Here is a 25430-nt window from a genome sequence, read left to right on the forward strand (position 1 = left end):
GAAACTATTTAAAATTTGCAATTGTCTTATGTGATTTTTCTTAAATTATTACAGATTACGAACTATTTAAATGTAAAGGTCTCTAAGCACGATGGTTTTGGAACTCATATTGCGATAGTGTATTACGCCTTTACAAGATGGCGGCATAATCAACATTATTGCGCGCGCATTTTATTTTAAATTTTACAAATTCCTGATGATTATGTCGAAATATTCTGCGAGTTTAATTTGAATTTAAGAATTAATATAATTTGCATAAACAGCACCTGAGATGTTATTTTACAAGAATATTGCACATCAATAAATATTAGCAAATGTCAATTTAATTAATTGGAATTAATTGAGAAAAAAGTTAATTTACATTTAGCATAGCTTTTTTCAAAATAGACAATTTTTTTAATAAAATGCTTAAAATAGATTGTTTATTTTGATGCCGAAATTATTTCATATTATTAATATTTTAATTACGATTCTATTTTTAAAATTTTCTCGAAAACATTTTCGCTTATTTTTTGTTTTACAATAAGCGTGCAACATTAGTGGCCAGTAACTGTGGTACCATACAAACTCCTTTACTACCAAAGAGGTTGAATAAAGAAAATCAAGCAAGAACAAGACGTCCATTTATAATGATACGAAAGCTTTATGTGAAATGATAATTAAATTACGTAACAGAATGACTATTAATAAATAGTGAAATTTTATTACAATAGGCCTCATTGGTTATTCAATATTATTGTTGTTTTATATAATTGTGGAGATTAGAAGAGTTTGAATATATTACGTTTGTAAAGATTTATTATAACGTATGATAAAGTACGGTAACTATGGTTATAACAAAAATATATAAAAATAAAAACATAAAGACCTGACACATTTTTTAATAAGAGAAAGTGGCAAACAAGCAGCTGGAACACCGAGGTGTTTATCGACGTCCATGGACATCTGCAATACCAGAGGAACCGCAGATGCGTTGCTGGTCTTTCAGATGGTGATACGCTCGCTTCTTGAAGATCTTTTTTCTGATTTATATCGTAGAACATTTGACAAAATTAATATAAACTATACGTATAGTTAAATAAATCATAGCATGTTATACTCGATCGGAATAATGTACACCATATTGAAAATAAAATATTTTTAAGTTACCATTTGTAATATTATTTTTGGACATCTTTTAATTGAAATTAACGTGTTTGTGACTATTCATTAAGATAGCGAAACAGTTGTTTAGGTGAAAAACTATTACAGGAAAAGTAGGTTGTCTGTCCTCTCTATATCTACCTATTATATATAAACTCTTTGGCTTAGAACACGTAACTTCGAACAATATTCAGCCTCTTTGAAAAATGTCATTGAAATTGAGTTTTCACAAAAAAGCTCAGATTTTTACATTACGTAGACATTTTTAAGTGGACAAAAAATTCCGTATTTATATTTTTGTATTTTATAAAATTTTTTTATTTATTTAATTAATATTGTTTGTTTTTTTTTAAATATTTAGTAACCCAATTTTAAGATGTCTTATCGTGAGGTTTCTGAGACCAAAGAATCTTCATTATTTTAACAATATGTTTTATACTGAGATTTCGATCTCAGAAGCCCACTTTAACAGTGTACTTACAAATGAAAATGAAACATGAAAATGGAAACCACGTTCATCTTCATCAGCTCACTATACATCCCCACCAGGCTCGGAGCCTACCCCAAGTTAGGGGTGACTAGTACATAGTCAACTCAGGCTAAGTGCGAGTTGACTTCACACATATCATTGAATTTCTTCTCAGATATGTGCAGATTGCATCACGATGTTTACCTTCACCGTAAGAACGTAAGATACCGGAAACCACATTAGTCGACTATTATTAGTAAATTAGCAACATATAATATCTTTTATAGCTATTATTGTGAAATTATACCGTATTTTTATGATTAGCATCGGAGAGGAAGTTTTTAATATGCAAACTGACTGTCCGTCCGTCGGCTGTTACACGTAATGTTTGTAAACTAGGTTAACAAGGCTATTTCGAGGATTATTATCAACTTACTATCTTACTAATATTATAAATGCGAATGTTTAGATGCATGGATGTTTGTTTGAAGGTATCTTCAGAACGGCTTAACAGATCACGATGAAATTTGACATACATGTAGAACATAGTCTGGAAGAACACATAGGCTTGTTATTAAGTTTTTTTTATAGCTGCGCGGATGGGATTGCGGGCGACAGCTAGTTAATAATAAAATAGATTATTAGAAAGGTTTAATTGTAACTAGCTATCGCCCGCGATTCCGTCTGCTAATAGATCGGTTATTATTTTAATTATTAATTAAAAAATAACCACAAATAAATAATAAAAATCTTTCCTTACTTTCCTAAAGGTTTTTTTACATATGTTTCTGCAGTGTAAATCGACTGTTAATTCCGAGTGTACAGACGGAAGGTGTTACGGTACCTTGCATTGAGGTCAGCAGTACTCGCCTTCGAATTCTTGCAACACCAAATTACCTTTGAAGACCTCATTATTATAATATTTAGCATTTTAGAGGTTATCAAATGATACAGATTTAGTTGTGGTGGTTTTATATATTACTAACTGTCTACTGCAACTCCGTCCGCACATTATTTAAAAAAAAAACTTTAATAGTAGTCTATGTGTTCTTCCAGCCTACGTTCTACATATATACCAAATTTAATCAAGATCCGTTGAGCCGTTCCGGAGACATCTTCAAACAAACATCCATCTAAACATTCGCATTTATTATATTGGTAAGAAGATGCAACAAAAGTGTTAAGCTTTTCTTTAACTGCCTCACTGCCCCTTAAGATATGTTAATTCCTCACTAAGGAAGCACATTAACGTAGATTTCTAAAACTAATTCTATACTGAGTAGAACATTTAACGATTCCAAGATAAGAAGAGATAAGTACAGATGTAAGAATATATCTTTTTTCATTAAAAACTTAAGATTTTTAGATATAAAAATATATCCGAATTATTTCAATAAATGTTTGTTTGTTAAAATCTTGTAAAAGTTTCAAATCGAATTGAACACCGTCCTTCGTGTTTTTACATAACTGTTATTGTTGCTTGGTGATTTTAGAACAAAACACAGCTATACACAGAGACATAAATAATGAAATAGAAATGATATATAAATAATATAATTAAATACAAGTACGCTCAGTGAAAGCCTCTCGCAAATACAAGAAAGCTCAGTAATGACAATCGTAAATAGAGAATTTACTATAACTAGGGATGCGACACGAATTCTTATAACAAACTATCGATAAATTTATTTTAAATTGAAACTATCGATAAAAAAATCTCTTATTTTGGATCAAACTTTAAAAAAAATAGAATATATAAATTACAAGAAGACGCCCGCGACACTATATGTGCGGAATTAAAAAAAAAACGTAATGACAGAAACAGAGATACATTCAAACAAACATCCATCCATCGCATTTACAATATTCGTTGGACTAATAGGAGTTCATGGAAAGGGAAAATAATATCTTTCTGTGCGTCCACTCCTCCGTTGAGGTAGACAACGGATCTGAAATAACGGAATGTCTATGGGTGATTCGCTATTCCGGCGAATTCAGGTGACCGCTTGCTTGTTAGCCAGTAAAAAAAGTAAATCCGTTTATGTACGCGTTTAATTGAGAGTCTTTCGCAATATACATTTGCTTACATTTGAGTTATAAACGAGGAATTCCGTCAATTAGCACGTTACCTACACATAAATATATACATTATGTATATATACAGAAAGACACGCATATAACAGGTAGGGAATAAATATCGATGGTTCGGCCAACGACCGAAGACGGACTTTATTATGCAACCGATAGACCGACGACCTCCGAACACAAGAAACTGTAGAGACGGCTTATCATAAAAATAATTTATTTAACATACAAACAATGTCTAAAGTATGTTTGAAGTATATTTGAAGAGTTTAATATATAAAACATTACTTTATGTAGCCGAACATTTCCTTGTAAAAAAAATTAAGTCAGAAAAATTAATCTGATGTTCAGTAATTCCAACTTTAGTTATATGAACAGAAGTGAAGTTTTGTTTCTCGGATGATTTTTTGTTCCAGTAACACAGCTCAACATCAAACAATTGAGTTACATTATCGAAGAACTTAACAATGTTTTTTATAAAGTTGTACAAAGTAAGGCTTCTTTTAAACAACCATTCGAACATTTAAATGCAAAAAACCATTAATAAAAAATCCTCAGGTACTAAAATGAAATCAATACCATAGAGAATATTCATAAATAAACCTATCCAAACAATTTTACCTTTATAACGCTAAATTCTCAGATAATAAACAAACATGTATGAACCGCTAGAACCTTCCAAAAATAAATTCATAGATAATAAATGCTATATTCAGCCATATACCATTTTTCATATCCATAAAATTGTTTTATACATATTTCATTTTAGAGTTATTTTTTATAAAAGCTTCTCCATGTATTTCTATGTTATATCCAAGCAAAGGCTATATTTAATAATGAGCAGGAAATGCAGGCTCTCACGAAGACTACAGATAAATAAAATATGCTTATTAAAACTAGATATCACGCAATCACACGGTGATAAATTATTATCCGGTTTATTAAGATTTTAATTATAACGTTCACTTATTTTTTAATAACATTTTGCTCGCGACTTCTTCGGAGTCAAATTAAAAAAATAACCTAATTACTCTCGCATAGATACTTCCCGCCAAAATCGGTCCAGCCGTTAAGGAGATTTACACGGCACAAACCCGGCCTTGCAGACAAATAAGTATAGATAGAGTGACAAAAATTAAAAAATAGGAATTTCGTTATTAGCAATATAAAGAAATGAATTGTACGAAAATATAAAACTGGCTGAAAGATTTATATCTTGAATTTATTTTATTTTAGTTTATTTTACTTGGATTTGAACAGGATAAAAGAGGAGAAATGAAGATAATTTATACGAGGTAAAATTTAAGGGAAAAAATAAACCTTAAACAGATAAAGTATTCGATATGCAATACTTGGTTAAATGACAAGCTTTGATGCGTTCAATTCTTACTTATAATTTTTTCCGAGTGCATAAAAACTCTAATGTTTTATGTTTGTGGGCTATGTTATATTAATAAAAATTGTAACAAGAGTGGAGCTAATCAAAAACATTTTTTTTAATCTCTTTTCAGGAAAAAATAAAATAAACTATTAAAACTAAGGAAGGTATAAATAGTGTTCAACTTAGTTTTGTCGTTATGTTGTTTATTATATTAGTTAATACAATTATAGAATTTTTAAATTTAATTATTTATAAACAACAACGAGTATTACATAATTTTAAAAATTAAGAAAAACGATGTTGAAATAAAAAATATTTTACCTCTAAAATCTCCACCGTCCTCATTTAGGCACACCACAATCACTTTTTCAATGTTAAATAAATTTAAAAAGTATGCAATGTCACATTTTATCACTTAAAACACAATAAATCACTGCACGTTTTTTTACGAATTTAAAAAAAATGTCGGTTAAAAACAGCTTTAATGCGTACGAGTGGCCGTCGCGGCGGACGCGGGAGAATTAGGTAGAACGCGATGTGCGAACGTAGCGCCGCCAAGAGAAATGGCGGTATTTACTAGTTCTTAAGGCGGAGACCTTACCTTAATATTATTTTAATAGGAGTTAAATACTCCTAACCTACAGGTCCGGGATCGAAGGTGTTTTACACATTCATATTATGTGCATTAAAAATCCGCGCGAAAAAAATCCAATCAACAAAGATAAAAAGTCGGGAAGAACTGTAATAATTGGTTGACTAGGTTATGAACGGATGAAATATTTTGACAATTGCTGTATTGACATGACCAATGACGAAACTCTTTCGTAACTTAATATTAAGTAATTTGTTTTTTTTATCTTACATAAAAAGGGTTGTACAAATAAGTCAAAAGGGTGAAAGTTGTTTAACTTTCGATGCTCAAAACTCACTTCCTCTCATTCACTTTTTATGTATTATTCAATATGTTCATTGAAAATATAGAATATGAAATGCGATTAAGGTGGATTTCACAAAATATAATGTACTTGGTATTTATTTTTTCTAAAATACGTGGTAAAAAGTGACATTTATAGATTATGTAGGGAACTATATTATGCAAGACATATTTAATTAATAATGTAAAAAAAAAATAAAAAAAAATATTTTTGATCTTCCCCTTAACGATGCGTTACTAGCAATAGAGCGATGGCGTAGAAATGCGGAAATGCATCGGACTATCTCCGCTAGATGGCGTCTTTAGTCGCATTCCGAAGTAATAAGCTTTCGATACAATTGGATGCGTTTCAAACAACAATGTACCAATGCGCCATGTTGTGACGTCATAGTTTTTAAAACAAAAGTAGCAAAGGTAAGTAAGGTCAGTTAATTAGATATTTATTTTTAACTTAATCTGCGAGGTCAAAAATAAGTTTTACGCAAATTTTCTTTAGGAGTTTTATTCAAATTTTACAGTCTATGTTAAAGACTAATGTCTCATGTTATTAATAGCGTTCTTATATTCAAAGTCAAAAAATATCGTTTTAAAATAAAGATGACAGTAAAAAATTTTTATACTCTATATGTACTTTTATATTTTTATACTTTTTTATAGTGTACTATCTAAATAAACATGATCTGTCTATTAAATAATCTAGGAATATTTAAAGATATTAAAATTATGTTGATATGACACTTTCATTTTCTTCAGCGTTATTTATATTTTTACGAGATATTGCTCATAAATTATGACAGGCGCTTCACTTTCAAATCACTACCAACAATTGTTTAGTACTTGATAACTTTGTAAAAAGCTAAAAAGTAGTTATATTCACAAATGTAACCAAACTAAATAAAACTCCGTTTTACACTATTGTTAACCGGCAACTTCATATCATCAAATTTGTATCACACAATGGTCTCTGCTCTAAGGACGTTCGTTAAGCCATTGTACACACAATGCAGTCACGCGGTACACATATAAATGTATGACTTAATAGATCAATGTATACATTTTAAGGACGTAAAATATTATAATTGCCCGACTCAAGGAGAGTAAAGTACTGCTGAAACCATTGTTATATCTGTTAACTAAAAAATAGTATGAAACATTTTTGATTATGAACCGAATTTTGATACTTGATTAATTCAGTGGGATCTTAAATTACTGAGCCATTCCATTAATTCCCGTAAGTGCACTGAACTTGGTTACTTAATATACCGGTTTCAACGTTACACCTACGTCTTTAGGGCGTACATATTAAGCTTGTAACGGTGCGTTTCCACCGTCGTAACTTATTATTTCTTACTTTTTTATATTATAAGGTGGCAAGCGGCTTGCTCGCTTGAGCGGACACATGAATTCGTCGTAATAATGAGGCACCCTAGCCCATAGATCTATGATATAGATCTAGGATCTAAGATTTAATCGACGGAGGAAGGGACACACATGAAGAGAACACTTACCCTTTTCATCCTTTTTTTATAATAAAAGGGTGGGAAGAGGAAATATGACTAAAATTAAGCCGCCAGCACCACACTCATCAGACCGCACACGGAATTACTTCCACTTGACGTCTGTCTTCTGTGTGGTCGTGGTATTTCTCTGGGTGAGTCGGCCCATTCCTGCAACAGATGTTATTGTTGCTGGCGTCTACCACTGTGATTGGCAAGGAAGGCAAATTACTGATTTTACGGCCGTGAAATCCCAACGATTGGTTAATGGATAGACAGCAAATGGTTGGAATTCCTTAACCAGTCAGTAAGTAAACTAAATCATACAAAAACGACACAAATATGGTTATACTATTTGAAAAATACCCACAAATTTTAATCAAAGTCTGTCTTAATTTAAATGTATTATGCTAAAAAGTGTCTTATGCTGATTGAATCAAAGTTCAAAGTCGTTTCATTGGTACTACGGATGTAAAGACCTTCTTAAATAAGATGTAGTGAGATAGGCTTGGCCATTGCAAAACGCAATTGAGGTCACAGTATAAATAAATAAGTTCGCGCAACTTGAATGAATCGAACTCATGCTAAATGTAGAGTATGCGAAAAACAGAGCGTTTTATAAATATAAAAAAAAACTGTTCCAAATTTCATACAGAGAATAATTTCACAAATAAACAATGATTTGTATTTCGACTCTGTCGGCGCAGAGTAAAAAAAACTTAATTTGTAGCCTATGTGTTCTTCCAGACTTTGTTCTACATCCGTGCCAAATTTCATCAAGATCCGTTTATTTGTTCCGGAGATACCTTCTAACAAACATCCATCCATTTATCTATATATATTCGCATTTATAATATACTAGTTGTCGCCCGCAACTCCGCCCGCCCGGAATTAAAAAAACCTAATAAGCAGCTTACGTGTTCTTCCTGGCCATCTATGCCAAATTTCAGCGAAATCCATGCACCCGTTCTGGAGATATCTTCTAACAAATATCCATCCATCCATCCAAACATTCACTTTATTAATATTAGTAAGAAGTGAGATTTAACATCTTTTCTTCTTCACACAAGTTGGGAATAGGTAAACGCAATCGCAGAAAATACGGATATACCTAGATAAAAATGCAATTAACAAACACCTAAGCTTGTTCTAATTGCTGTTAAGTATATTTTATAGGGGACAATTTACTTATTTATATTTTGTGTCTGTAGGTAGCTACACTATGTATTAATACAACATTTGGCATCAATTTTGACTCACAATAAAAAGGCTCGGCCGTTGGGAAGTGCAACAATAGTGTTATATTCTTTATGCAGCCTGTGAAATATAGACTTCAATAAAAATAAAAAGATTTGTTGTAATCTGTGGCACAATATGTCTATGTAAAAATGTCTATGATTGGTTGTTGCGAATATAACAAAAAGAAGAGTAAACGTGATTATTTTCTCCACCGAGTTTTATTGCAATATAAAGTCGCAAACATCCTAAAAACCCATAAAACATAACAGGTTATGGGCCCAGATCACATCACTGCGTTAATAACGGCGAAAGCAAATATCTTGAGAGTTTTTTTTCGCTGGCTGTGTTGGTCGTGTTAAGATTTAAGACGCCATCGGACGCCATTGTTTTATTGCATTCGCCGGTCGTCGAAAGAGTGGAAGAAAATGGATATGTCGCAACCGCAATCAATTTATGGTACAAAGCTAAACGGAAGTGCAACATGGTGCACATGGAAATTCCAGATGAAAGTTATACTAAAAGCCAAAGGCTTATTTGATATAGTAGATGGTTCAATACCAAAACCCAGTAAGGATAAACCGGCGGAGTACGAGGACTGGATCACAAAAGACAGTAAGGCGCAAGGTTGGATTGTTTTCCATATTGATCAGAATATAATGACACACCTCCTTACTGCCACTACGTCTGCCGAGATGTGGGCTAAATTAAATAATATTTACGAAAAAAAATCGTCAACATCCTTGCACCTTGAGCAACAGAAGTTTTATTCGCTGAAATGCGAAACAGATATTTCCCTATTTTTCTCTAAGATAGAAGAGGTAAGAGCTAATATTCGCCAGTTAGGCGATGATATATCTGATAAGATGGTTATCACAAAGGTACTTATGTCGCTACCAGAAAAGTATCGCCATTTTATAGCAGCTTGGGAATCGGTCCCTACAGAAAATCAAACTGTAGGAGAACTAATGGCAAGATTATTGATTGAGGAAGAACGCAATATATCTATTTCAACAACTAGTGAAACTAAAACAGATACAGAGTGTGTAGCACTAACAACAACAACTAAGAAATTTAACGAGATAAAGTGTTTTGGTTGTGGCAAGATGGGCCATTATAAAAGGGATTGTCGGGCTAAGTTGCAATGTTTTTACTGTAAAAAATATGGTCATTCTATTAAGATTTGCAGACTACGACTAAATAAAGAGAAAAGCAGAGATGTTAGTAAAGGTACTGAGTCAAACAAAAAGAGTAATGCATTTACAACAATTATGAAGAACAAAGAAACTACCCAAGGCTGGTTGGTCGACACCGGTGCAAGCGAACATATGTGTTATCAGAGAAGCTTATTTATTGATTTTGAAGAGTATGAATCCCACCAGTCAGTAATAATTGGTGATGGCAGAGAACTACAAGTTATTGGCAAAGGAAAAGTTATCCTTAAAGCTTTTGACGGAGAGGAATGGATTGATACCACTCTGCATAATGTGTTGTATGTTCCAAAACTGACAGTTAATTTGTTTGCTGTCAGAAGTGTCACAGACAGAGGTTATAAAATGGAATTTGAAAAGGACTATTGTGAGATAAAGAATAAGGAAGGAAAAGTTGTGGCAACAGGGTACAGAGAGAAGAAATTATATGTCATGTGTTTCAGTTATGATTCTAATCCTATTGCTAATGTAGCTATAGCAGTTGAAAGCTTACAGATTTGGCATGAGCGCCTAGGGCACCAAAACTTTCAGTATGTCAAACAGTTCTTAAACAAAAATGGAATTAAATATAAAAATGAAATGATAATATGCAACGCTTGTATGGAAGGTAAGATGCACAGACTACCATTTCAGAGAAGTGATACTATTTCAAAGAGCCCATGTCAGTTAATACATATGGATGTTTGTGGCCCTATGGAGGTTGAGTCCTTAGGAGGTTCCAAATATTTTTTATTAATGAGAGATGATTATTCCACTTATAGATTTGTATATTTCTTAAAACAAAAGAGTGAAGTCCCTGACAAGATTAAAGAGTTTATAAATTTAGCTGAACAAGATACAGATAAGAAGGTAAAAGTTGTTAGAACTGATAATGGAAGTGAATTTATTAATACTACAGTTAAAGAGTTTTTTAAGGAAAAAGGCATCAGACACCAGACATCTACAGCATACACACCGGAACAAAATGGTAAAATAGAAAGAGACAATAGGACAGTGGTGGAGGCAGCTCGAGCTATGTTAAGAAGTGCAAACTTACCCAAAGCGTTGTGGGCTGAAGCGGTCAACACTGCTGTCTATATTCTTAATAGAACAGGACACAGTCATGAGAAAGGCAAGTCACCTTTTGAACTATGGTTTAAAAAGCCTTATACTAATTTGGATAATTTAAAAGTGTTTGGTCAAAATGTGTATGTGCATATACCGAAACATCTAAGAAGAAAGTGGGACTCTAAAAGCAAAAAGGGTTGTTTTGTTGGCTATAATGAAAATGTAAAAGGTTTTAGAATTTATTTCCCTGATTCCGCCACAATAGAGATAAAGAGAGATGTTATTTTTGAGTCACCTAAAAGGGAAGAAATGTTCAGTGAAATACTTAATGACACCTTTGAAGAAGAAAATGTAAATGATGAAGAGGAAGAAAATTATACAGATATATGTAGTGATACAGAAGAATATGAAAAAGAAGAAAAGAAAGAGTTACCACAAAAGAGAGTAAGAAGAAAACCTATATGGTTACAAGATTATGACACAGAAACAAGCTTTATGTGTATATTAAATGAACCTAAAACTTATAACGAAGCTATTAACAGTGAGAGTAGTGAGAAGTGGAAAGAAGCCATGGAAAAAGAATTGGAAGTTCTAAAAGAAAATGATACCTGGAACAGTGAAATAAAGGTACCTAAAGACAAGAGAGTAATAGATAGCAAATGGGTCTATAAAATAAAACAGGACAGTGAAGGTAACATAACCCAGTACAAGGCACGTTTGGTTGCCAGAGGTTTTCAACAGGAAGACATATTTGAAGCCTATGATGTGTATGCACCAGTAGCTAAAATTTCTACTTTCAGGATTTTAATGGCATTGGCGAGTAAAATGAAATTAGCAGTCCATCACATGGATGTGCGGAGTGCTTTCCTGTATGGAGATATACAGGAAGATGTTTATATGAGACTACCACCTGGATGTAATGACAATGTAAGTGTTGTTAAATTAAATAAAAGTATTTATGGACTAAAGAAATCACCCAAGTACTGGAATTTAAAGTTTGATAAAGTTATTGCTAAGGTAGGGTTTAGTAGATCTGAAAATGATTTCTGTCTTTATTGTAAAGTAAATTCTGAATATAAAATTTATTTGTTATTGTTTGTCGATGACATTTTGATTATGGGGACTAATGATAAGGAGGTACATAAATTAAAACTTTATTTGAGTAATATTTTCTCTATGAAAGACTTAGGCTATGTAACTAACTATTTAGGTATTCATGTTGAGCAAGATTTGCAAAATGGTACTATTGAAATGTCACAAAAACATTATTTAAAAAGAATTTTAGAGAAGTTTAATATGTGTGAGTCAAAACCTATGTCTACTCCAATGGAATTTAAATTTCAGATGTTACAGTCAAATAACTCAGACCCTAAGTTAGAAAATCAATGTAGACAAATTCTTGGATCTTTAATGTATGCTGTTTTGTGTACTAGACCTGATTTATGTACTAGTGTAGCATATTTAAGTCGTTTTCAAAATTGTGCAAATGAAGCATTGTTAAAAGCTCTAAAAAGAGTACTTAGGTATGTAAATGCTACACTTGACCTGAAGTTGACTTTCAATAGTAATGAAAATACTGATTTGATTGGATATGTTGACTCCGACTGGGGAAGTGATATTAATGACAGAAAGTCAACATCAGGATATGTGTTTAAATTATTTAATTGTCCTATTATGTGGTCATCTAGAAAGCAACCTACTGTTAGTTTGTCATCGTCTGAGGCAGAACTTATAGCTCTGAGTTCTGCAGTGGTTGAGGCTTGTTGGCTTAAAAATGTTTTAAAAGATTTTGAGATTTTTGTTTGTCCTATCACTATCTTAGTAGATAATCAGGCAGCTATAAGTATTGGAAATAATCCTGAAAATAATAAAAGAGTAAAACATGTTGATATTAAGTTTAATTTTATTAAAGAGAAAATTGACAGTAATATTGTTGTTCTGAAATTTGTTAAAACAGATTGTCAATTAGCCGATTTCTTTACAAAAGCATTACCTGTGAGTAAATTTAATGATTTTAGATATCTTTTAGGTTTAATGTGAGTTAAAGTTAAATGTGTTTTATATAATAGTTATAGGTTAAGAGTAACCATTGAAAAAAAATTTTTAAATAAAAACATTTTATATTAGTATTAGCAGTATACTATCAAGGGGGCGAATGTTTTTTTTTTTGTTTGTTAAAGAGTTGATATTTTTGTTAATGAGAAAGATTTTGTTGTTTTCTTCAAGAGTGTAATTTTTATTTTTATTGAGGGGGCGTGTGAAATATAGACTTCAATAAAAATAAAAAGATTTGTTGTAATCTGTGGCACAATATGTCTATGTAAAAATGTCTATGATTGGTTGTTGCGAATATAACAAAAAGAAGAGTAAACGTGATTATTTTCTCCACCGAGTTTTATTGCAATATAAAGTCGCAAACATCCTAAAAACCCATAAAACATAACACAGCCAGATGTTTATTACTCCTATTACACTATTTATTTAAGTTTATTTTTTTAAATAAATTACAGGTTTAGGACAAGGACATCTCGCCCGGTGAACATAAATCATACTAAATTTTGACAACTCACTAGCGCCCCCTGTTAACGTCTCAAAAGAGTTCCAATATCTTTTTAATACCGTAGCTGTCATGTCATGTTTTTTTTTCTTTTATGCCAGTTTCTATTGATAACTTTTCAGGAGAGGCTCTCAAAGTTTCAACCAACTCGTATGAAAATAGGCTACCTAGGCGCTTTTACTTCAGCAAAAAAAAACTTGAGAGGTGTCAAGGGACACCCGGATGGAACGAAGTTCCTTTCAATTAATTAGTGAAGGAACCAATGTTTACTCTATGAATAAAAACCTTAAATCTTCACAAGAAGTACATTTTATTTCTATGAATTTTCGTTATATATTGTCACGTCGTTGCCATGGTGAAGTAGCGCTCATTCGTCTATAGCAAAAAGTGTCGTGACAACTTTTCGTAAGAATTTTTTCCGTCTAGCCCCCTTTCACAACGCGCGATAAGGAACTTCGTTCCAAAAATAAGATTAACACTTGTAAATATATATCGTTTAATGCATGTTGTTAACTAAACAATGAGGTAGCTTTTAATATAAAAAAGTAAAAATCAAGAATTTTGTTACTGTGGCCCTTGTGCATAGGAACCATCGATATATTCTGACAGAACTAACCGCGAGAGCAGTGCTTCTCATCCGCTCAGATATCTTTGTTTGACTATAGTTCGGAGTTATAACAACAATCTTAATTACAGGGGCTAAATTATATGTATACAGTCAAAGAATTTAATTCGTTACCCGCTTAGGTTCGAATATCGTAAGAGTTATACGCAACTATGCTGTTATATTCAACGTTGTTTTGTTAGTGTTAAATGGTTTCAACGTAATGTATATGATATAAGCTTCCTCGAATGTACGAAACAATGGAGGGTCGACAGAAGTGTCAATGAAGTGACAACATGTGGTAACTGATGTGTGGGATTCGCTTTCACTCTATTGTCTTTGGTCAGTACGGAAATTAGCTTTTAATTTTTACTGTACAAGGTACAAGAAATTTATAATATTGACTTTTGTAACTGTCAAATGGACAAGCAAAAATTTAATAATTTTACTGATTCCTACTAATATTATAAACTAGCTTTTACCCGCGACTCCGTCCGCGCGGAATAAAAAATAGAAAACGGGGTAAAAATTAACCTATGTCCGTTTCCTGGTTCTAAGCTACCTGCCCACCAATTTTCTGTCAAAGAGATTCAGCCGTTCTTGAGTTATAAATAGTGTAACTAACACAACTTTCTTTTATATATATAGATGTGATTTAGATGGATGGATATTTGTTACAAGGTATCTGCAGAACGGCTGCATGGATCTTGATGATATTTGGTATAGATGTAAAACACAGATTGGAAGTACACATAGGCTACTAATTAAGTTTATATATTATGTTAATTACGCGCGGACGAAGTTGCGACAGCTAGCAAATAAACTCAATGTCATTCAAGAATTCTTCGTAAATTTGCTTACAATTAATTGCAACACACATTTTAACGCGAAAATGTGTAATGATTTTATTTGTCATTTTAAAAGATTACATAAGAATTTTTGTATCAGTATTTTTAATAAAAATTCGTAAAAGCCCTTTACATTATAATTCCAGGAAATCGTTTTATAAATTACGAAACAGAAAGTTGTCATGAATTCTGCATAAAAATTGCTTTGCTGGTTTTAAAGAATTCTCCGCTAGTGATGTACTCGTATCGATACAATATCGATATATCGATGAATATTTTATGAAAAATATACAGTTATCTAATTGCTAATGTTATAAATGCGAATATTTGGATGTATGTATGGATGTTTGTTAGAAGGTAGCTCCGAACAGACTACATGGATCTCGATGAAATTTGGTATAAATGTAGATCACAGTCTTGAACAATACATAGACTAATGATCCCAGAAATGTGTACAGTTCCTTTACTATCACGGATACGTTTGATTATATATTAACTCGATAACTCCATAACGGCTCCACACATCTTATTGAAATTTGGCATAGATATAGAAGTATTAGAGCCAAAGTATTATGTTTTCAATTTCAATGTTATTACATTAAATTATAAATATTAATACTTGGTAGTGTCATAGATTTAACACCATTATCTGGACCAAGTCATAATAAAAAATATACTGCAATCTTTTATTAAAACTTCCATATTTATAGAAATTCAGTGTTGTATTTTATAAATGTTGCACTCAATTTCATCGACATTATTAATCTATCGTACATCACTAGTTACAGGTTTTGAAGTAAAAGTGAAATACGATGAAAAAGGCTTCCTAATGAAATGTAATTATTGCTCGCGTAATACAGAACACACATTACTGGCTTAGGGATGTGAAAATAATCTTTTTTTCCTTTCTTTAAAGATATTAGGTCCTTACATATGAAATTGGCGTTTTTCGTACTGGCCACTTTAATCACGAATTTCTCCTCTTTGGTAAGGAATTCCAAATTCAAATTTGTACAGCTATAGACTCATGTATTTGTGGTTCGATGACCGTCATTTATTTGTTTTTTTTCTTCTGTTTTTTTTTGTTTGCGTCACTCATTTTACAAAAAGGAAAACTTAAAATATCGCATTATTTACGAGTACGAGTTCCGCCGTGGCACTAGTGCTGCGGAAACGACTCGAAGATGAATGATGTGTATGGCGGTCGTGTTGCAAAAGAAAACACAGTTCGTTTTTGGTTCCAACGTTTTCGTTCTGGAAATTTCGATCTGCAGAACAAGCCCCGTGGACGGCCTGAGACTCAAGTTGATAATGAAGAGTTGAAGGCTATTATGGAAGCGGATCCATCGCAAACCACGTCCGAGTTAGCTGCAGGCTGCGATGTTAGTGATAAAACTGTTTTAGTTCACTTGAAGCAAATTGGGAAGATTAAAAAGCTTGAAAGGTGGGTACCTCACGAATTGACTGAAGCAAACCGGCAAACGCGCGTCGACTGTTGCGTTACATTACTAAACCGGCACAATAATGAAGGTATTTTAAACCGAATCATTACCTGTGATGAAAAATGGGTTCTTTATAGTGATGCAACGGAAGTGTCTTACCGGAACCAGAAACGGAAACAGATGTCAAAAATAAATTTTAGCAGAAACGGAAACGGAAACGGATGCGGAAACAGAAGTGTAAATAATAAAAAAAAACATATTTACAAATTTTTTTTTTTTTTTGTAAAATCAGTTTGTATTCGTTTTTAATTTATTAAGGCATTGGATATCGGTGTCCTTTAGCCTTCAATGTATGTATTTTTACTGTGCTTCAATAAGTTAAAATACGTGTTTTTTTTTTATTTATTTTCAGGAAACAAAATTACACTATTTAAAAATTAATGTTCGCCAAACCACTCGTGTTGACAAACAACAAATATATTTTTTTATTAATACATTCACTGCTGACCACTGTTAAATACCTCCTGAAACTCATTTTGCTCTCCCTTCATTGCCGCCTTCAGAGCTACGTTAGGGATGCGATCCATACCCGGTGCCTTCTTATTCTTTATTGCGTTGTATGCGCCTACGAATTCCTCGTTCGTGATTGCAGGGACTTCGGCGGCGTTTGCGGGTATTTCGTAGTCCAGCTCTTCTTGTTGTGGGAATAATGTAGTGACAATGCTATGACACATGTGTGTATGTGTGGGTGTGTATGAAATGTTACAAGATCTTGAACCGAGAAGATAAAAGCTGGTTTTGATTAGTATCCTTACATGTTTTACTCAATATTCTGGAATTTGATGAAAAACTTGACTTTGTCAAAATCTTGTAACATACGAGAATTAGTACACAGAAATGCGATCGTGGAAGTAATATCTACATATTAGTGAACGAAACCATTGCCATCCCTAGCGCTCAAAATGATGATCCCTAGTGCTCAAATGCAAAAAATGTGTTTTTTTTTTTTAAATAATTATAATAACATTATTAATTTATCTATATGTTCAAACATTCCCAGATACCAAATAAAAATTTACCATAAAAAGTTTTGGCTCCCAGCTGTTACCTTTTTTTATTTTGTAAACAGTGAATGTGCTAAGTATCAAATACACCAAATCTAGATTAGAAAAAGATATAATTATTAGGCGTCGGTGGCTCGTGGCACTTGACTTGCAATCTGCAGGTCCTGGTTCGAATCCCGCCATGTACCAATGTGTTTTTCGATTTGGATATGTACATTTATCCGACGTTCTTACGATGAAGGAAAACATAGTGATGCTGCCTGCACATATCTGAGAAAAAATTCAATGATATGTGTGAAGTCAACCCGCTCTGGGCCTGTGTGGTTGACTATGGCCTAGTCACCCCTAATTTGGGGTAGGCTCCGAGCCCCTCAGTGGGGATGTATAGTGAGCTGATGATAATAATGATGATGATATATTGCATGGTTATCACTTATTCAAAAGCACATTTAATAACTCGTAAGTATGAAATAGTCACATTTTGCCAGTTGTCAAATTTTATATGGACAACAACTAGACAGTCAACTCCAGCAAGAGAAGCTGATTGTTTCAAACAGCAGCAGAAAATATTACGCGCTTAAATTCACGAAAAAGTACGCAAACAAATGCGACAAGTGCCGAAAGGCCGCGCGCGGACTGCGCGTCTCGCGCCGCGCATTTGGATCTCTCAGGTGTCGTAAAGTTCCGTTTTATCTCCGTTATAAAAGTTGCGGAAACAGAAACAGAAACGGATGTTGAAAAGGGTGCGGAACTTCCGCACTTGCGGAAACGGAAACAGACATCCGTTGCATCACTAGTTCTTTACGATAATCGGAAGCGCTCAGCGCAATGGTTGGATCCTGGCCAGCCAGCCAAATCCTGCCCCAAGTGAAAATTAACCCCAAAAAAGTTACTTGTAAGCGTTTGGTGGACTAGGGCCGGTATTGTTCATTACAGTTTTCTCAAATCTGGCCAGACTATTACGGCTGATGTCTATTGTCAGCAATTGCAAACCATGATGGAAAAGCTAGCGGCTAAACAACCTAGGCTGGTCAATCGCTCCACGCCACTGCTGCTTCACGACAACGCTAGACCACACACTGCGCAACAGACGGCTACTAAATTAGAAGAGGTTCAATTGGAAAGTCTAAGACATCCTCCGTACTCCCCGGACCTTGCTCCAACAGATTACCATTTTTTTCGAAATTTGGATAACTTCTTGCAAGGGAAAAAGTTCAACTCCGATGGGGCAGTCCAAATCGCCTTCAAAGATTTTATTGATTCCCGTCCGACTGGTTTTTTTAGTAAAGGGATCAATGAACTACCTATGAGATGGCAAAAGTGCATAGAAAATAATGGTTCATACTTTGATTAATTAAATATATTATATTAAAAAATATTCGACTTTTTGTTCCTCCCATACAAAACGCCAATTTCATATGTAAGGACCTAATAATATAAGATAATTAAGTTACCTAAAGGGATTATTTCATAGCTGTCGCCTGTGACTCCGACCGCGCGGAATTAAAAAATAATCTAATAAGTAGCCTATGTGTTCTTCCAGAATATGATCTAAATCTATGACAAATTTCATCAAAATCCGTTGAGGCGTTCTGGAGATACCTTCAAACAAACATCCATCTAAACATTCGCATTTATAATATTAGTAAGATAAGAAATGAAACATCATGTTTGGATCTTTTTAAATTTACAGTCGAACCTGGATTAGCCAGAAACCTCTAAGTTATTCTCCGATCCGGACGAATTCTATAAGCGAGAAATTCGGGTTAGAGAGAAACCTCTATAAACGGGAAACATCGAGGTCCCTTGGACTATCACTTATCCAGGTTCAACTGTACTCCATCGAGAAAGAAATTTCAACCACGCCGTTATCTAAAAAACATGTTTTTTTTATATTGAAAAATAATAAATAAGATGAACCAACCCTGTAGTTAGTAAAAAAGTTAGGGAGCGGCTTTAAAAGAGAGTTGTCTGAACTAATCAATCTACAGATCTACGCAACATAACCTGACCACTTTCCTTTCTTCTCGGAAGTTTACACAGTTTATGGTAACACAGGAAGTATTTGGCAATACCACTTGTTAAGTTATGAAGGAAAATGGTCGTTTAAAACTTGAAGATTGTGATTCAATTTGTAATTTTGTCGCTTATTCGTTGTTGAAAAATTAGGCAATTTATTAATTTGTTGCGTGCGTATTTAAAAGTGTCTTCGAGTTATTTTATTACAGTAGGTAATTATATTTATTTGTAGGTTTTGTTTTTTAATTACATAGTTTTTGTACTTATAACGGTGTGTTTCCACTGCCGACAAACTTCTAAGAAATATAGAGCATTACCATAAATAAAAACTTATACACCTAAGTCTGTTTTTACACGGTAGATTGGTTCCAGAAGAAGCCGTGTAAAAAAAAAAACCGTGTAAAAAAAGACATCTTATACAAAAATGGGTGATTTGTTCCTAATCTCTAAAACCTATTAAAATTAGTGAAAAACAAGAATTTTTAAGAACAAGAATTCATGTTTATTTTATTAAATCAAATATAAATACAAAATATTTTTTGGCTTACCTTTTATCTTAATGCGTTAAAATTAAATTTAATGGAAAATCAAATTTGCCTGCAAAAAATTTCTTTACCAAACACGTCTTATTGCATTGACAGTTCACAAAATATTAACACGTTTCAATTGCTCTGACCAGTAAATTTGATTGTATGCACATAAAGGGAATTCCCCTAAATTAGTGCTATTCACATTTGCTTTGACCAGTAAAAATTGTTTGTATGCGCTAAAGGGGAATTCACTTAAATCTTTAAGCTAGTGTTCGCAAACTATCGATACTATCGATGGTTTCAGACTTTTTTCTTTCATAAATACTTTTTTGTGATATGAACATACTTCGCAAAAATTAAATTTGACAAAAAAAAATTAAGTACATAAAATTTCAAATCGTGCTAAATGGAATAAAATCGTGTAAAAAAATTAAAAATATTCAATTTTCAAACCGTGTTATATCAAAACCGTGTACAAAAAGACCGTGTAAAAACAGACTTAGGTGTACAGTATTTCAATTACATTTTTAGCCGACTTCAAAAAGAAGGAGGTTATCAATTCGACTGTATTTTTTTATATGTGTTACTGCGAATCTCCGCCCCTGGTGGTCCGATTTTGATAAAAATTATTTTAATCGAAAGGAAGTGCTTGCAGATGGGTCCCATTTTTTTTAAATAACTAGAAGACTAGTAGATTTTGAATCTTAGCTTAAACATACGTCAACCATTTTATACCGTGACTAACGCTCGACGCGGATTTTTGACAAATCACTTTGAAACATTATTATGCGTATGTATGTGATATGCGATCTTTACCAACAAATAATGAAGAACATATACCGAAATAATTGTTGTGATACATATTTATGGTGAAACGTATAACCACGTTGTCGACTTTGTTCATCATCATCATCAACCTGCCCTTATCCCTATGGAGAGTCGGCACAGTATCTACTCCTTCACACATCTCTATCAGCCGTCATTATCTGAATATACCCCCTTCTTACGGATATCCTCTTTCACACAATCCATCCATACTTTCTTTAGTCTTCCTCTACCTTTATAGCCATCCACATTCAACGTCGACGTTGTTCACATTGAATAATATCAGTCAGCGGCTGTCAAAGTGTTAAAACACGTGTTTAACACAACAGTGTCTAACAGCATTATTTGGAATAATAATGTTGTTTTTTTTTGCAAAAAACAAATGTAACAAAGATGTACCAGTGTTTTGCAATGAAAGCTTACTGTTAAATTCATATTTGAAGTATGGGCGACCACGTAAATGTTAGGAATTTTAATGGTATTATAGAGTAATTAATTAGGTACCCAATTGAAGTGCTTGAAGGTTTGTTTGTGGGCGAACAATGGTAGGAACAAAGATGTTTGGCAGTTTGTAAGATTAATTATTCTGTAGGCAGAACAGTTGTTTTAGGAATGCAGAATTAATTATAATATACAAAGGAATAATTAAATATAATATTTATAATAAAACTAGATGTCGCCAGTGTCTTTATCGGGTTGAAAAAAAACTTAGTCTAACTTAGGCATAGTTTTTCGTACATAATTTGACCTAAATTCTCCAAAATAGCTGAGTTATCACTGTTATATCCGCATTTATAGATTGCCTACCATTCATCGGCAGAGGAGGGGACGCAGAAAAGAAAACATTTCTCCTTCTCAGCCATCTTGACCACTTCCCCGTCCAGAATCAGACAAGTAGAATTTATCATCGAAACCTACACTAAACGGGTCTCATATTTTGTATGTAAGCAAATGTTTAATTAACAATAATACCACTCTGAGTGTGGCAGTAAAATTTTTAGGTCAAACCAAGTTTTGCCTATATTAAAAAATATCTAGACTACAAAGTTACATTTCATTACGTTCACAGAGACGAGAGACGCGATTGTTAAGATGTGTCAACAAAACATAAAGTGTGCCACAGCCTGAGACTCGGTTTATCAACCTTTATTATATATATTGTCTCGTGTATAGGTATATATTTTTACATCTATATTTATATATTACTAGCTATCGCCCGCGATTCCGTCCGGGCGGAATTTAATAAAAACATAATAGCCTATGTGTTCTTCCTGACTATGTTCTACATCTGTGCCAAATTTCATCAAGATCCGTTGAGCCGTTTCGGAGATAACTTCAAACAAACATCCATCTAAACATTCGCATTTATAATATTGGTATGTTCACTAAAAGAATATGTTTAATTTTGTTTAAAATATCTTGAATTTTCGTATGTAAAAACGTCCACAAATCTGATTAAAAAAACAACAGTAAACACGACTGAATTAAGGCATAACTGCGAATTTCACATGGGGCGATTTATTCGACTGCTATCTCTGTTTTATTTTACCACAATAAGCAGGATAGCAATACCGTGAATCACTTGTTACCGAAGTTCACCGTAACTGTCTACATTCAGGGGAATAATACGAAAATTTCAAAGCAGGTATCGATATCTGTGAATTTAACGGCCATTTACTGGTTATGTGTGCCACAGTAAATTTGGTAATTTTGTTTAAATAATTCCGCCTTTACGAACTACTAGCTAGTAAAATATAAATTCCAAGTTTATTTATGTTATCTACTATTTATCTTAGTACACCTGTTGAGAAAAAATATAAATAACTGCACAATATGTGAAATTCCAATGTCCAAATTGGACATGTCCGATTGCATTGCAATTGAGTGTACAATCGATCTTAATGAACTTACTATTGGCTTTTTAGCCGACTTCAAAAAGAAGGAGGTTATCAATTCGACTGTATTTTTTTTTTTTTTATGTGTGTTACCGCGAAACTCGGCCCCTGGTGGTCCGATTTTGATAAAAATTATTTTAATCGAAAGGAAGTGCTTGCAGGTGGGTCCCATTTTTTTGTTTTTTTTTTTAAATAACTAGAAGACTAGTAGATTTTGAATATAGCTTCAAAATTTGTTGCGGAAATTAGGGACATTTTTGCTTTCAGCGCTTACGTAGGCTAAACTATAGGACCTACATAAAAATTATGTATGGCGAATTGTAGCTCTTTAAATGTGCTAATTAAAAGTCCGCGATAGCATATATCTATATTTTATAGTTTTCTCACAATAACCACTTTTTTTCTTTAGAAACATTAATTAAATTCATGTCCTATTTCCGACGCTATTATTCAAGTTCAGTATTAACCCTTATGTAAATAAATATGTTCATTATCAAGAGAATTTAATGTACATTATATTTGCAATTGAAACTATATCATTCTGTCTAATAGTTTAGGAGATATCGTAAGAATAAAATTACGCGGAAACGAAAAATGCTACATCGCGTTACAATGAATAGCACAAATTTGCTTTCTGGGCTTACGTAGGTCAAACTATATGACCTACATTAAAATGATGTATCGAGTAATTATAGATCCTTAAATTTGCTAAATAAAAGTCTCAGGTGGCATATATCTATCATCTATGGATGTCTCACAAAAACCATGTTATTATGAACAAACTTCGATTAAATTGCACACGAAAAACAGCGTCGTAAGCTTACGGCGCTATTATATTATATTCGATATGAATCCTTATCCAAATAAATATGTTTGATGGCTAGAGTATTAAATGCAGATTACATTAGCCTTTAAACTATGTAATTCTGATCAATAGTTTGGAAGATATTAAATTATTAAAAACTACGCGCATTCGAAAAATGCTACTGCGGCGCGCGGCTGGACAAAATTAAAGGCACGCTACGATGTATTAGTTCGTTAATTTTCAATTTGTATACCGATTTTGATAATTATTTCATTGTTTAAAGGATAAGTGGTTATGTGGTGTATTCTAAATTAGTTTTTGAATTGAAGTACACACATATTAAATAGGAAAGTCCTTTTCTTTATTTGTCTTATTTATGTCCTTATACGTATTAAGGAAATTTGTAATTAAACTTCAAATTCACTAAAAATTGAGAAATAAAACAAACATTTTAAGAAAAAAAAATAGCCGACTTCAAAACAAAAAAAAACTATCTCCAACAAAATGCGCTCAAAAGTAACTTAAAAAAAACAATTTCAAACAAAATGCACTCAAAAGTAACGTAAAAAAACAATTTCAAAAAAAAGGCACTCGAAAGTAACGTAAAAAAACAATTTCAAACAAAATTCACTCAAAAGTAACATACAAAAATAAATTTCAAACAAAATGCATTCAAAAGTACCATAAAAAACAATCTCAAACAAAATACACTAAAAAGAAACAAAATAATGTCATGAAAACTTCTTTCTTTCTTTCTTCTCTCTTTCAAAAACCCTCTAAACTCTAAAGAAAGTTCTCTTCTTTCTTGTAACATGTCTATATTGTATAATTATTGTTATTTTGGAGTCGGTTTCGGCCTAAGTAGGGACATAAACGTAAGTATGTCTAATACATCTCAAATATAAAATGTCACCTATTTACTTCGGCCGACACCGACTGCGAAATAACAATAATTATACAATATAGACATGTTACAAGAAAGAAGAGAACTTTCTTTAGAGTTTAGAGGGTTTTTGAAAGAGAGAAGAAAGAAAGAAAGAAGTTTTCATGACATTATTTTGTTTCTTTTTAGTGTATTTTGTTTGAGATTGTTTTTTATGGTACTTTTGAATGCATTTTGTTTGAAATTTATTTTTGTATGTTACTTTTGAGTGAATTTTGTTTGAAATTGTTTTTTTACGTTACTTTCGAGTGCCTTTTTTTTGAAATTGTTTTATTATAGTGTTTTTAGCAGTGGAAATAGGTACTTAAAATTAAAAACTTACCCGTATAAATGGGTTCTTCTTTGGTAGGTCATGATCCACTTCGTCTCTAGATTCCTCATCCTCAGCGGAGTTAACCCTCACGCAGGTCTTGTGTATCTGCACCTCATCCATATTCCCAACACATTATACCACACACTGATATACCACTTACGATCTTAATACCAACACAATAGAACTCACATTCACTTGTATAAAACACTGTTTTTTATTTTTTATTTTAAATGATTTTTGAATTCGAACACGATTGAAACCTCTTTTGTATTTCGAATTTTAGAATACACTTGAATTTAGATTTAATTTTTTGAATTTCGAATGCTAGTTCAAGTATATTTTTATAAGAGAAAAATTAAAACCTTCTTTTATATTTCGAATTTATTTCGTTTTTAATATCACTTTAACGAGTACCAGTTGTTTTCACGAACACTGCACCTGAAAGTAAAAAATGAAACATTAATGAAATAATGACAAATAGAAGGATGAGTAATATTAACAAATAATGATATCATTATAGTCAAGTGGATGTTTGTTTTTTGATAAATGTGTGATTAACAGATTGGAGTGAGGAAAGTACGTT

The 25430-nt window shown here is 32.6% G+C and overlaps 1 protein-coding gene across 1 annotated transcript in view; it reads right to left on the minus strand.

Moving 5' to 3' along the window:
• The window catches only part of LOC106714309 (rhophilin-2), a 67028-nt gene extending 41923 nt beyond the window's left edge, over positions 1 to 25105 (minus strand). The window contains exon 1 of the mRNA XM_045684595.1: positions 24857 to 25105. Coding sequence (XP_045540551.1) covers positions 24857 to 24967 — 111 coding nt within the window. The 5' untranslated portion in view covers positions 24968 to 25105. The remainder of the gene's footprint in view (positions 1 to 24856) is intronic.
• Positions 25106 to 25430: the final 325 nt, after the last annotated feature.

This window comes from Papilio machaon, chromosome 26 (assembly GCF_912999745.1).
Source record: "Papilio machaon chromosome 26, ilPapMach1.1, whole genome shotgun sequence".
NCBI lineage: Eukaryota > Metazoa > Arthropoda > Insecta > Lepidoptera > Papilionidae > Papilio > Papilio machaon.